We start from the raw sequence: 14,308 nt of genomic DNA, 5'->3' as shown, positions 1-14,308 counted from the left end.
GGGGAGATGGGGACCAGTGATAGGTGGAAGGAGAGATGGGGGTGGAAGGCAGTAGTAGGAGCAGAAGGAAGATGATTCATGCACGGTGAATATATTCATCAATAATATAGTAATATATTTGTGTGTTCCCTAGCAGCCCACTACTTCCTCCTCCTGGACATCCGTTATCCGCATACAATGATTGGCAGCCACAAATTCCGAGGGTTTTGTATTTCATTTTATTCTGGGAATGTGTACAAAGCTGCATTCATGTAACATGCACAGATTCACTATTGCACATGCACACATTACATAGCATCATACCATGTCCTACACATCACACAGCAAGTATTCCAAAATCTTTTACATTTCATTCAAACGCAAAATAAATCTCTCCCTTGCTTTAAAATCTTTGCAAATCTCATCCCCTCCCCCCCCTGACCTGACAGCTATTTGTATAAAGTGCTTTACTCTGGTCTGCGCGGTACTCCGGCAGCTCACATTCTGATTGGTGGATGATAGGTGGGTGGTGGCCTCTTTTATGTGAACCAACTTCACAGTTACCACCCAAAAACAGCCAGGTGGTCACTGAAAAGTTCTGGGTGGTGCACCCAGCTAAAAGGGGCCAGGGAGAACACAACCAATATTGTACGACCAATGCGGTGTTAGACTTAATTTTCTGCATTTTATTTTTAGAAAACTGAAATGTAATGACCTCCCCAGCCCCATCTATACATGGCTTCTCTTCACCTTCCAGCTGCATGAAATGACAGTTACAGGTATATCATGACGGCCCATTGGTAACAATGGAGCACAATTATTCTATTCAGAGAAACATTCAAAAATCACTGCTGGAATCTGATTGGCTGCTTGGTAAGAATAAAAACTGCTGCCATGTGTTTGATACCAATGCCACATGTACCGTGGGACCGGACATGGCTTCCCAACTTTATTGTTCACACGTGGACAGGAACACACCACTGGCCTTGCACAAACTCCGCCACATTTCCCCCTCCAGTGGGGCAGAGTTATGGAGTGGCTGTGACTAAGCCCCAGTAGGGGGTAAACACATCAATGTTTGTGATAGCTACTGGCATGTTTCTGTTCACGTGTGAACAATAAAGTTGGGAAGTATTGCAGATCTTCCTTGCATACCTTGGGACATTGTTTTTCAGCTGCCATGTGTTGGTTATAGATAGAGAGATCCCATCCAGTGTCCCCAGGGCTCAGCCATCACCAATTCCCTTTGTGCCAATCCCTGGCATATAAATTGTTTCTGCTGAAGACAAATGGCGTGACTGGAGCTGGTACGGCTGGTATGTAGGGGGCACGGAAACAAATCAGCACAATGTGGCCAGAATGTGTCACCAATATGGAAAATTGGTTTTATGCTTCCAATAAATCAAAACCAGACACCAGCAAGCGCGTGCGGAGGATTCTAGCCTCAGGGAAACATGCTCAAAGCAAAACAAAAGCCAAAATCAAACACAAAAAATAATACAGCAATCAGTGTAAATCATAAAACCAGAAACCCCCATTGTGTGCTGTGATTGGCTGTGCCCCTACCCACCTGGCTGGGTCCTGCCACCCCTCACCACCTGGCTGGGTCCTGCCACCCCTCACCACCTGGCTGGGTCCTGCCACCCCTCACCACCTGGCTGGGTCCTGCCACCCCTCACCTCCCTGCGACTACAAATCCCCAATCCATGTAGACACGAGTTGTTTCCTCCAATACAACATATTTATCACTTATTTAAATAATTGTTTGGAATTGAAATGCTTTAAGTGTCAATTGTTATATACGGAACATTTTTTTGTATTTCTAGATCTCAAATGCTAACCCTGATGAAGCAGTTATTGTTGTTCTGCGAAACGCGTCGGGTCAACAAACTGATTGAGTTTCATATGTTGTTTTTTTAACTTGTTAATTTAGTGTTTTTCAATGTATACTTAATAAAGTTGCTGGCATTGTAATTGGTTATTAAGTATATGATGGCTTTAAAGTCCCATTTTTGTATACATTTTATTTCTATTCCCCAACATAAGGAGGCTGTGAAATGTAGATGGGCACCTATTGTTCTTCCTACTTTGGGGTCACATCTGATGAGCCGCCACTCATACAGATAAGAGGAAATGACCTGTAGTGCAGTGTGCAAGAACCCATGAAACAGATATTTTGTCCTACTTCTATGTTATGTTTGTACTCACAGATTTTTATTCTTTACATTTAGGGCTTTACAAGGGATTTTCTACTTCAAGGTCCCACCATTCCATATCTTCCTCCTATTGTGTGATACTTCCTGCCCCTCTTAGATTGTAAGCTCTTTGGGGCAGGGTCCTCTCCTCCTCCTGTGTCACTGTGTGTCGGTCTGTCATTAGCAACCCCTATTTAATGTACAGTGCTACGTCATATGTTGGCGCTATATAAATCCTGTTTAATAATAATAATAATGGAGAGGGGAGGAGGAGCAGGTATACTCCAAGGGACTCCGATCATCATTAGGGACAAGTTCAGATATCCAGCATGGTGGACCAGCACCACGGGATACCTCCACTGACCCCAGATATTCGCCAACCAAGTCTGGATCTAGAATTTGTATAGAATTAAAAATGGACACCCCACTCCTCACAAACTAATGGGACTATCCATGATTAAAGCACCTCCGACCCCATAGTTAGTAACAAATGGAAAGGATGACCGCGGATAATGTGATTGGCAGAGAGCTGCCAGATCTGACCAATACAGCCCACTGCCACCGCTTCATCTGAAGTCGCCATCACAGGCTGGATATGATGGTCGGTAAGTCCTAAGGATCTGGTACTTTTACCTCTATCATTACATTCATTTGTGACTGTGGAGGGTTCATTGAAAGCAGCATAAACATATTGTTTGCTGTTATTGTTGTCTTCTAAGTCCATGTAGCTGGTAAGGGCAGCGCCCTCCTTGATGCCAACACTCACAGCCAATCACAAAGCAAACAGAATAGGGGAACTCCTGCTAAATGCATCAGTGAAATGGTTTTCAGTGGTAACTTTCATCTGTTACAAGAGATACCTTACAGATCTATAACAGATGTGCACATAAAATGGGAATTATCCTGTAGTAGCAGTGAATGTAACACACGCATTGCATTTGACTCTCTGAAATTCATTTAAAAAGCACAGCAGCCATACCGCCACTCAGAGAAACCAATAAAGAACGATGTGCTTTACACTGCTCACTTTAGCTTTAAGGCTCTGAATAGGATCCTGATAATTTTTAAAGTTTCCTCCTATTTGTTAAAAAAATAAAACTTTCTCACACTAAAAAATACACATTCTATATATCCTCATGAGTCTACAGGGAGGAGAGCAATGCAAGAATGGCCATTGATCAAATCTCATACTGGTAAATAAATTGCCTGGCTGCCATGCTGGTTCATAAGCTCCAGGATTTTACTGGGTGTATTTCCAAACATTGCAATTTACTCAACAAAAGTGTTTATTGTTCTGTTCAGGTGTCATTCTTGAGTCATCCACTAGGTGGCCCAGTGTTTGTAGTCACAAAAATTACCATTGTATTCTTTGGGAACGGAAATAAAAGTAGCAGCACCTAGTGGATGAATTAGGAATGACACTATTATTCCTATGTATCAGTACATTTGGCCATGTTTAATTAGCACACAGCCATTAGCCCCTTGTGATGGCAATAAAGTTGTTTTAAGAATTTTGTTCCACAAAACTTTATTGGTATCACAAATGACCCTCTATATGATTGTATTGCGGGGAAGAGGGGTGAAAGGTTCTCCTTGAACTTTATTTAAGCAATTTCAGAAAAAAAATCTTTGCACAATCTGCTTCCTTTTTAGGGGTTGGGGTTTGAACCGGAGGTGTTTTGATATGAAATCTTCCAGGTCCATTACAGACAGGAAGGATTAGTCATCCTCTGGCACTGACCACCTTGGTGGACCGGTCCCAGGTGAGGACTGCATTGCTGCTGATTGAGTCAGCTGATCATCAGCAAACAGACCAGGATTCATTCATAAGTTTTCCAACAAACCCAACCAGTTAACTTCATACTACTTTCTGGGTAATTTGCCCTGTAAATATAAAATGAATACCCATAGGGGTTTACAAAGAAAAATCAATTTCTTTGCATAAAACAGAAAATCCTTACATGTCATGTCTGTAAATTTAATTTAAAATAATATAGTTAAATAAACTTGTAAAGTTTAAAGCAGAATTCCAGGGATGGGACAGACTTGTTGGATCCCTGGATTTGGGCATAATGGTTGGCCCACTGCTCTCTCTGTGCTGAAAGTTGCTGAGCCCCCAACTGCTTGTGCTTCATTCTGCCTCCATCCAGAAGTGGGGGAAAGATTTCCCCTGAAACAAATTGAGCAAAACTGAAAAATAAAAATGTCAATTCTGCAATGCCCCTCCTTACCCTCAATGTGCCCCTATCCAGGCATCCAGTACCTCTGCCCCATTCCTGGCACACTGCTAAATATCTATAATCCAACTGTTCCAAAAAGCAAAGACTTATAGAATGTATATTATACATATTCAGGAATTGATTGGCTGATGTGCAAAGTTTGGCTAACGCTTTGGCCAATCCCACGGGCAGATTGCTTGGCACACACTCATATTTGGATAGCGTTTTTTCTGCCCTCATTCGTCTCTATGTTTATCATCCATATACCAACATGGGGGCATTAGAATTCTCCAGAACATGGCACACAGCAGCCTGGCCATACATGGGCTCATCTTTATAAGGATCTGAATACAATTTAACATATTGTCATGAAAGGGAGAATATTCCCCCAATGAATGGTTCGCTAGAATAACATTTTGTGATCACTTATACTCTGGATAACATTCACTGCAGATAGAAGCAGCTATCTTAGCTTATTGGCACCTGGCCCCATTAATTAGCATTGGCAAACAATTGCCTGCAGAGAATGATTCCCTGGACAATCGCTTTAACAGACATCAGCTAATAACAATCTGCATTACCAGCAAGATAAACTACTAATGTGATTTTACTTGCTTTGTACAAGGTGGGGGTGTGAGCATATCAGTCACTTTGTTAGGTGCACCTTTTGTTATTACACAGGTAAGGTACACTGCACATTGTGTGCTGCTTGGCTTACTACTTGTTTATTGTAATGACAGGTTTGCTTTAATGAAGCTGTGTCACACTGCTGTGTAAGTATATTGTAATACAGAAGGAGGGGCACCAAGCTGATGTGTGCCATGTCCTTAATCTTATCCACATTAAAGCAAAGCCACCTGTACATAAGAAAAGTCAATGGCTGTCCCTATCTATGATATGGCATTTGTAAGATTTACCCACCTTGGCCCTCTGCACTCCTCCAGGCCCAGTCTACTACTCTTGGCTTGAAGGTAGCTCCTTCTATTTTCTATTAGAAATGGAGTTAGAAGTAGACCTGGCTCTCTGCTCAGTACCACAACCTGAAATGTTTACATAGAACAGACAGAGCCGGAGACACGGTAAGTATATCTAACAAATGGCATCTCAGATAGAGGGGACATTGACTTTTCATGTACAGGTTGAGGCAATGGACCTTACTGTAAGTGTATGCTTATCCTGGCGAGTCTGGTATTGGATTTCTAAGTACATCTAAAGAATAAATTTACAATACAGAATCAGAACACATGCAAACAACCCCCAGAATTCCCAGCATTTCAGATAAAACAAATATTGCTAGGAGTGTACAAGAATTCTGCTAGCTTGGAATTATATTTCATTGGAATGAAGCAGTGCCACCTCCACCAATCATCTTATCTTTGGAATGATTTGTGCTGTTTTGTAACATGAAACAAGGAAAGCCATTTGCTTGGCTAGGGTATGCACCATACCCCAGGAATGCCGGCACATGCGGCGGTATGAAATGCACATTTACCAATAATGTATAATAAATGGCCTCGGTCTTACTATTCAGTGATTGATTTATCACCACCATATCCCGCTGCCTACTCTACCAGCATCACTACTGTTCTCTGTCCTCTATTCTATATACTGGCATCCTTGCTCTTCTCTTTGTGCCATATTAGGATCAGCCTGGGTGATATGCCCTGAGCATATAACGTTAGTCACGTCAGCTTAGGTTTCACATGTGGTACACATGAGCTATAAACTAGGCTCTATTTAAGCAGTACACAAATGGTGCTTTAATCTGCAGCCCACATTTTTGGCAGTCACACCCAATGCACAACATGGATGGCGCATGGCTCACATAGCCAACATTGGTGATCACATACATCCTCATGCCACCAGCATGCTCACAGGTGGCTTCAGATGAGACGGTCCTCCTGAACCTGCTGCTCACACACCCCGGTGAAACACATTCCCCCAGTTTGTCCGTTACTGCCCTCGTGGCTGGAGATTCTCTGCTCTGAGGAGTGCTGAGGCCAGATTTCCAGGGGAAGATCTTTAGGCAAAGGCCGCTCTTTCAGATGCAATTCCAGCTGGCGTAAAAGATCCTTAGGCTTCCTCTTGGCAAAAGTTTCAAGTTCTGCAACAGATAGAATGGTAGGCTATTGTCAATCCCATATAGTTAAATTGCTGCCACATCCCCCATTAACCAATCGTACAAGAACAATGATATATTGGGACTTTAAAAGGCAGATTAGACAAACTACAATATAGATAAAAACATATTTATTAAACATATATATTCATTACATATTTAAAAGAGACGAGTCACATAATAGGTTTAAAGTAATTTTTCTAAGTATCTACATTAACTCTTAAATGTATGGCCTAATTAATTGGAATAATGTCACATACATGATGACATGAAGATTTTGATTAACGGATTCATTGTTTATTTTATTTTAGCATTTCCCTCCTCTTTATATATAAACAATCATTCCTTGATGAAGTGGATTATATTTGCAAAACATGTTGGGAACATTGTGTTGATATCTAACATTCACTGTAGGCCTTTGTACAAATATATACATATGTAATGTTTGTACTTGTGACATTATTACAATTGATTAGGCCTTACATTTAGTGAGTGAATGTCGATATTTAGAGATATTACTTTAAATTTATTATGTGATACTTCTTCTTTAAATATGTAATAAATACATTTGGTTTTATCTACCGTATATTGTAGTTGTCTATGCTGACCCAATATCTGCTTGTTCTTGTACGATTTTACAACAGGACAAAAAAAAGAAATAATGACGGTAATGTGCATATTATCTATATAGCGAAGATATAATGGATGAACACATGAGGCACCTAGGTCTTCAATTGGAAGCTTATTATAAGGCGATACAGAAATCCAATCATTAACAGCACCGAAATCTTGGCAAAGTACATAAAAATCCCCTGCAAGAAAATCTTCACATTCACTGATTCTTCCATTGCCACATAACGCCTCTCTGCTCAATTTTTTTTTAAATATCAGAATAAAAAGTTTCAACTGGAGTAATTTACATTTGTGTCCAGATTATGGGGTCTTTCAAGACTGAGGTTCAGGGTTAGTAGGAGGAGAAAGGTTTTGGAGTTAGGTTGAATTGTTAATTTTCAGGAACAATTTACTTATTATAAAAGGAATAATTTTTACGTGAGGATTGTAGTTCAATAATACTTTTTCTTTTATTAGTTGAACCTGCTACTCCCCACCTGAGTTTTGCAAACACAGCCTTTTCTCCAAAAATGGCCACCTCTTTTACTAAGCATCGAAGCTCTCTTGCTATAGGAAAACTCAATTGCTATAAGAAAACTCAAACCCATGTTGGCCTCAAGCAGCCACTAAGAGAAAAGATTGCTGGATTTGGGGTTCAATAAAAGAAAGAAAAAAAGGGCAACAAGTGTAGCAGTGGGGCTAATAATTAAAAAATCATAAATCAAAGCCAGTTTTTGGCCAGTTACAGCAAACATATTGGATGTAGGCATACTAACTGTGAAACATGGTGGATGTTATAGATTGGAGCAGTTTTGCTGCTTCAGGGTCTTTGCAAATAGTAGTCAGCTATGAATTCTGCATGATATCAAAGCGTGCTTGATGAAAATGAAAAGACAACTGTCTACAAGTGTTTCTCAACCTATTTATCATAAAGTTATGCCGCTTAGTACTTTATAAAAAGAATAGACAAAGCTGTATATTACCTATAGGTGGGAGGGGATATCAGAGAGATAGGGACCCTTGACTAAACAAAACAAGACACAATCCGGTTTTATGGTGATTTTGTTTAATTTTTTAATTTTTCTTTTTGTTTATTGAACATTTGCATACAATTGTTATTGAGGTTATTTATTTATGTGTGAGTATATATAAGCATGAGTATGTATATGGAAGAGACAGGAAGGATCGCTTTGTGATAACCTGGGGTAGTAAATATCTTATCCTGCACTGGTGGAGCTCACAGCCGAGCATACCTGTTCCTAGCACTGCAGTCAGCTATCTTCCAGGTCTTCCAGTACTCCAGGTTCAAATCTCGGCCAGAACATTATCTGCATGGAGTTTGCAGGTTCTCCCTGCCTTTGTGTGGGTTTCCTCTGGGTACTCCGGTTTCCTCCCACATTTCAAAAACATGCAGTTAGGTTATTTGCTTTCCCCCCAAAATTGGCTTTAGACTATAATAAGGACACATGACTATGGTGGGACATTGGATTGTGAGCGGCTTTGAGGGACAGCTAGTCACATGACTATAGACTTTGTACAGTGGTGTGTAATATGTTGGCGCTATATAAATACTGTGTAATAATAAATAATGGTTGCCCTCCAAGTTTGGTGTTTCTCACATCTCATCTGCTCCTAGCCCCCGGCATACCATGATCTTATTGTGTTGGGTAGGGAGCAGAGGGGACAAGGAATGCTCTGCTGCCAGCTCTGCAGAGGTTGGGGGACACTAACAGGAAGCACAGTAAGAGGAAAGAATTTATCACAGAATTATATAGAGAATCCCTATACTTGGGGTCACTATAAGGGGAAACACTTTACTGGGGGGGCTAGAATAGAAAAAGGGGCATATAATATTTTTTTACAACCTGCAGATTTGCAGGCACTGCATTGCTTTACTATCTACCTGTACTGCACCACAAAGACTAAAGTGTCATAAAAGCTCTATCACCTTTAAGGATGAAGCCGGAGTCGTTGATGGTTTTGTTCTGTGTCTTCCACACATAGTACAGGTGGTAGAAAATGGCCACATAGAGATCATTCAGTACAGCAAAGACCTGTTGTCTCCGGTTACACTCCCTGTGAAATGAATTTGCCATATTTACATAGACAAGTATGAAATGTGACACAGACTAAAAGATCTCTGTAAAAATCGTTCCTACTACAAAACTTGGATTTTGTATTGTCAGCATATAAATAATTTCTGTTTAAAGTAACTTTTGATGCTATTCACATTTTTATGCTTCCTTTTCCATATTTATGTTATTGTGTTAAATAAAGAGATTTATAGACTGGCCACTAGAGGGAGCTCTGTGTTTTCATGGAATTGCTTTTAAAGACTTGTCTTATTAAATGAAAAGTAAAACTCAACCATAACATAGAACTACAAAACAGAAAAAGGAACCTGGTAATGGAAAGAGCACACCCGGCTGCCTCCATGTACATATACAACTACAAACTGAACAAATAACGAAGGTTTTACATTGATAACAATATGTGGTTCCATATCATATTTATAATTTATTTACCAGCTATATGGCTAAAAGTCTGCCTAATATACAGCCAAGGATACAGAATCTTAACGCCTCCCCTCCAGATGATGGGGTTCAGGGGTCTGCAGTGAACCACTACACTACTTTTACCACTACACCATGAAGACACTGCAGACAATTGTGCTCTTCCAGCCTTGTGGTCAGTTTGGTGAAGACTCTTTTCTGTTTCCCCATGACTGTGCCTGGGGTACAAAGCCCCCTCCATAAAGACATGGGGTCACCAGTGTCTAGCCCAGAAAATTCAGCCCAAGAGCTGACATAACACTGTGGGATCTGAAGGTAACTTTTGCAGTAGTTGCCGACAAGGTGCATTCATCTAATATCAGGTAGTGCACCATTATGTCCTGCATGGAAGGTGAGCCTAGCAAATGTTATTGCTTTTCAAGAAAAACAGAGCAAGACTACAGTTTGCCATAGAACACACAGATATAGACTGAGCCTAGAATAACGTGCCGTGCACTGATAATTCAAAGACCACAGTTACAGTACACACAATCATACCAACTGTGAAATATGGTGGATAGAAATGTTACAGATTGGAGTAGGCTTGCAGCTTCAGGGTCTTAGCAGCTAGTAGTCAGCTAGAATTCTGCATAATATTAAAGTGTTTCTGATGAAAACCAACAACCGTCTAAGCAGGGTTTCTCAACCTTATTAACACAGGGGAACCCTTGAAATTACCTTCAGGTCTTCAGGGAACCCCTTCTATAACTATTATATTCAAAGATCACAGTATATTAGTGTGGTGGTCAGTGGGATGAATTCCTCTTACATTGCTAACCAGTGGGAGGAATGTCACCCTTACAGATAGCCAAAAAGATCATTGGTGTCACACTGACCTGAGCGGCACAAACTGCTCATTGCTCAAGGAACCCCCAGCAACCTCTGGAGGAACCCTGGCTGAGAAACACAAGTCTAAAGGTTGAAGCGTAAATGGAACTTTCAGCATGAGAATCACTGAAACACATTAGCAAGCAATTGTTTAACAAGAAGAAATTGGGGTTATGGATTGGCCTAGTCTAAGCCCTGATTTGAATCTCATTGAAAGGTTGTGGTGGTTTTGAAAAAGGCAGTTCTAGGAAAAGAAAACGCAAACATTTATTATTCTATAAAATTTTGCATAAACAAAGGAAATATAAATAATATTAAACAGGATTTACAAATTACACAGCGCTGTACATTAAACAGGGGTTGCAATTGACAGACAGTGACACAGGAGGAGGAAAGGACCCTCCCCTGAAGAGCTTACAATCTAGGAGGTGGGGGAAGTCTCACACAATATCAGTTTATGGGCTCAACGGTGTATTTATTTGTATTTTCCAGCAGTACACCATTACATCGATTTCTTTGATTGTAAGCTCTTCTGGTCAGGGTCCTCCCCTACTCCTGCCTCACTTGTCATTTGAAACCTCTATTTAATGTACAGCGCTGCGTAATATGTTGGCGCTACATATATCCTGTTTAATAATAATAATATTTCCTGGTGTTTTTATCTGTAGGCACTGAGTGAATGAAGAAGTAATGTTTAACCATCTAACATGTTGAAAAATAGTAGTAGAATAAATCACTAGGTGTTGTCTGCTCACCTGGACACTCGCTCCTCTCTCAGGGTCTGGATACAAATCCTGGTGATGTTTATAGACATTATACAGAAAGGAAAATTCTGGAAGACAAGAGAGTTACACCATTAAACAAAAGGCACCCTAACACACTTACTTATTGGTAGCTTCAATAAAATACAGAAAAAGATGAAGTTGACAATTTTGCTGTGTTTCAACAGAGGAAACAACTAAAATAATGATTGCATTTGGTTGAATTGCTATCACTAGCGGCGCCATCATAACTCTTACCAATTATATTGTGGGATTGGAGAGAGTGCAAAGAAGGGCAACTAAACTAATAAAAGGAATGGAGGAGCTCCGCTATGAGGAGAGATTAGCTGAACTGAATCTATTCTCCCTTGAGAAGAGACGTATAAGGGGGGATATGATCACCTTGTATAAATATATAAACGCTCCATATAGAGAACTCTCCAATTATTCACTGTAAGATCATTACAAAGCACAAGGGGGCGCTCTTTGCGTCTGGAGGAAAAGAAGTTTAATCTCTGGATAAGGAAGGGATTCTTCACTGTAAGGTCTGTGAATGGGCTCCCTCAGGAAGTAGCTTCAGCAAGCTCTCTTGATTGCTTTAAGAAAAAGCTGGATGATTTCTAGAAGCACAGAATATAACTGGGGATTAAAGTTCTGTATGCACTGTAACTGCTCTATCTTCACAATTCATGATTCCCAGTAACTGATGACCACAATCCACACAAACTGATCTGGTTCACAAATCGAATATAACAAATGCCAATCTCCTACACAGATTTTATTTCCTAATTTACAACTCGGACTCCCCTTAGCATTTGTATGTAAGTATAGCTAGGATGAACAGTCCTGTATTAGTATCATTGGTATTGCACAGAGTTCATGTACTATAGGGACCATAGAGACCTGTGTGTGATGCTGCGACAGTCGGAAGATATCATGCGCCAGGGGCAGCGTTTTTGGCTCCATCACCATATACAGCGGGTGCATCAGACCGAGCAGGCCTGCGGCTCTCAAGTCTGTTCCAGGATCCATGCCTGCAGAGGGAAGAATATTGTGCACATTACAGATCCACCATTCATGGGGGAACATACTTACCAGGGTTATTATATATAGCATATTGCTATAATTCAAAAATAGCTGTCTTGGACATTGATGAAAACTGACATTGAAAACTGTGAAGCAGCAGAAGATGGAAGTCTTTACTAATCACACAATGCGTTTACAATCTTGGGGCCAATTTCATAGAGGACGGCTCCTAGTGGGGCCAGCTACTGAGGAGAGGGAGAGAATTAAAAGTAGATCCAATTGGAATTAGCTAAATAACAGGTGTTAAATATCAAGGAAAACTTCTCTAAACCTTCTGATGAAACGGATCTAGCTGGTGTGAAAGGCGTAGATAACAGAGAACAAGAATATTAAAAATCCTATGTGCTCAAGTATATAGGATACATTTCCTGTGGTTTTAAGTGTCAGGATTTTTTGTACAACTGCAGTTTTTCTCCATGGATTACCTTTATGTATTACCTGTCATGGCTGGTATCACGGTGCTTTTTCTTTTTTTTTTTTTTCGTTTATGGTTTTATGTATTTGATTAATAAATTTAAAACAAACATGAATGTAAAAGTTTATTTCACCTTGAAATCCTAGTTGTTCCCAGTGTGATCCATATAAAGGACAGTCGAAGCGGGCCCCAGTAAGCTTTTTATATATGGTCTGCAAGACTCGAACATGAACATGCTGACTGCTGTCCAGGGGACCTGAGCAGACAGAAAAACACACTGTAAACCAAAAGATTATTACTATTATTAATATTACACATTTATTTAAATAGCGCTGACATATTACACAGCACTGTACAAAGCCCATAGTCATGTCACTTGCTGTCCCTCAAAAGAGCTGAGAATCTAATGTCCCTACCATAGTCATATGTCAATAATACAGCCTAAGGCCAATTTTGGGGGAAAGCCAATTAAACTAACTGCATGTTTTTGGAATGTTGGAGGAAACCGGAGTACCCAGGGGAAACCCACACATACGCATATAGAGAACCTGCAAACTCCATGCAGATAGAGTCCTGGCCAAGAGTCGAACCTGAGACCCTGCGCTGCAAAGGCGAGAGTGCTAACCACTGAGCCACCATATAAAGCACTTGTTGGGGAGAACATGCTCCACTCCCACACAGTATTTGAACCCCAATGTACCCAACTGGTTCCATTTACAAAGTCATATGCGTATATTTCCCACGTCTGTATGGGTTCATCACCAATAGTAATATCTGAAAACTGTTCATAAGCCAACCAAGGTCCCAGGTATTGACCTCCACTAATACAAAGCTTACACTGTGCTATGGCCAGCACCAGGTCCCTCTCTGCGTGAAGGTCTCTATTAAGCCGCGGAGGTCCGAACAGCAGATGAGTGATTGCAGAGAAGCCGGTGCGTCTGACGGTGGGCTGAATCCTTTTCTGGAGGAAGAAATGAACTAATTATACACAGAGGAAAGGAGAGTTTACAGATATATTGCTTTTATTTCCTGCAATGCTCATTCTAAGACCTTGGACAAGGAAGTGAGAATATGTTTTCATGGGAAAATGTAAGCTCTCCTATTTATGAACATTATAAATATGGCTGAAGATTAAAAAAAAAAAAAAAAAAACAGCAATAGGGTACAGCTCATCTCCGTGACAGGCTGGTTCCAAGTACCAATACCATGTATTGATGTATTAATAAAAAGAGAGCTACTTTTTTCACTTTTTTTATCTGTCTGGAGTCCAGTTTAAAAAAGTTTTTCATTATCTGAGGAAAGATTATTCTACGGATCCCCAACATTAACAGGTGTGTATAGTGTTTTGGGTTTCTGACCAATCGGTTACCAATGACCAACTAATGTAATTGATTTTTATTACCGTATTTTTCGGACCATAAGACGCACCGGACTATAAGACGCACCAGGTTTTCAGAGAAGGGAAAACAAGAAAAAAATATTCTGAACCAAATTGTACCAGTGTAGTAAAATAGGCGAAGGCGGCGCCGATCGGCATCCATC

General features: G+C 40.4%; 1 protein-coding gene across 1 annotated transcript in view; it reads right to left on the bottom strand.

The window, feature by feature from the left end:
• Positions 1–197: 197 nt before the first annotated feature.
• Positions 198–14,308, bottom strand: part of ELMOD3 (ELMO domain containing 3) — a 30,061-nt gene continuing 15,950 nt past the window's right edge. Inside the window, 6 exon segments of the mRNA XM_072402906.1 lie at positions 198–6,497; positions 9,073–9,200; positions 11,260–11,336; positions 12,169–12,299; positions 12,900–13,022; positions 13,604–13,816. Of these exon segments, the coding sequence (XP_072259007.1) occupies positions 6,277–6,497; positions 9,073–9,200; positions 11,260–11,336; positions 12,169–12,299; positions 12,900–13,022; positions 13,604–13,816 (893 nt within the window). The 3' untranslated portion in view covers positions 198–6,276.

This window comes from Pyxicephalus adspersus, chromosome 2 (genome assembly GCF_032062135.1).
Source record: "Pyxicephalus adspersus chromosome 2, UCB_Pads_2.0, whole genome shotgun sequence".
Classification (NCBI taxonomy): domain Eukaryota; kingdom Metazoa; phylum Chordata; class Amphibia; order Anura; family Pyxicephalidae; genus Pyxicephalus; species Pyxicephalus adspersus.
The sequence above is the reverse complement of the archived record's forward strand: the minus strand, read 5'-3'. Positions and strand labels throughout refer to the sequence as shown.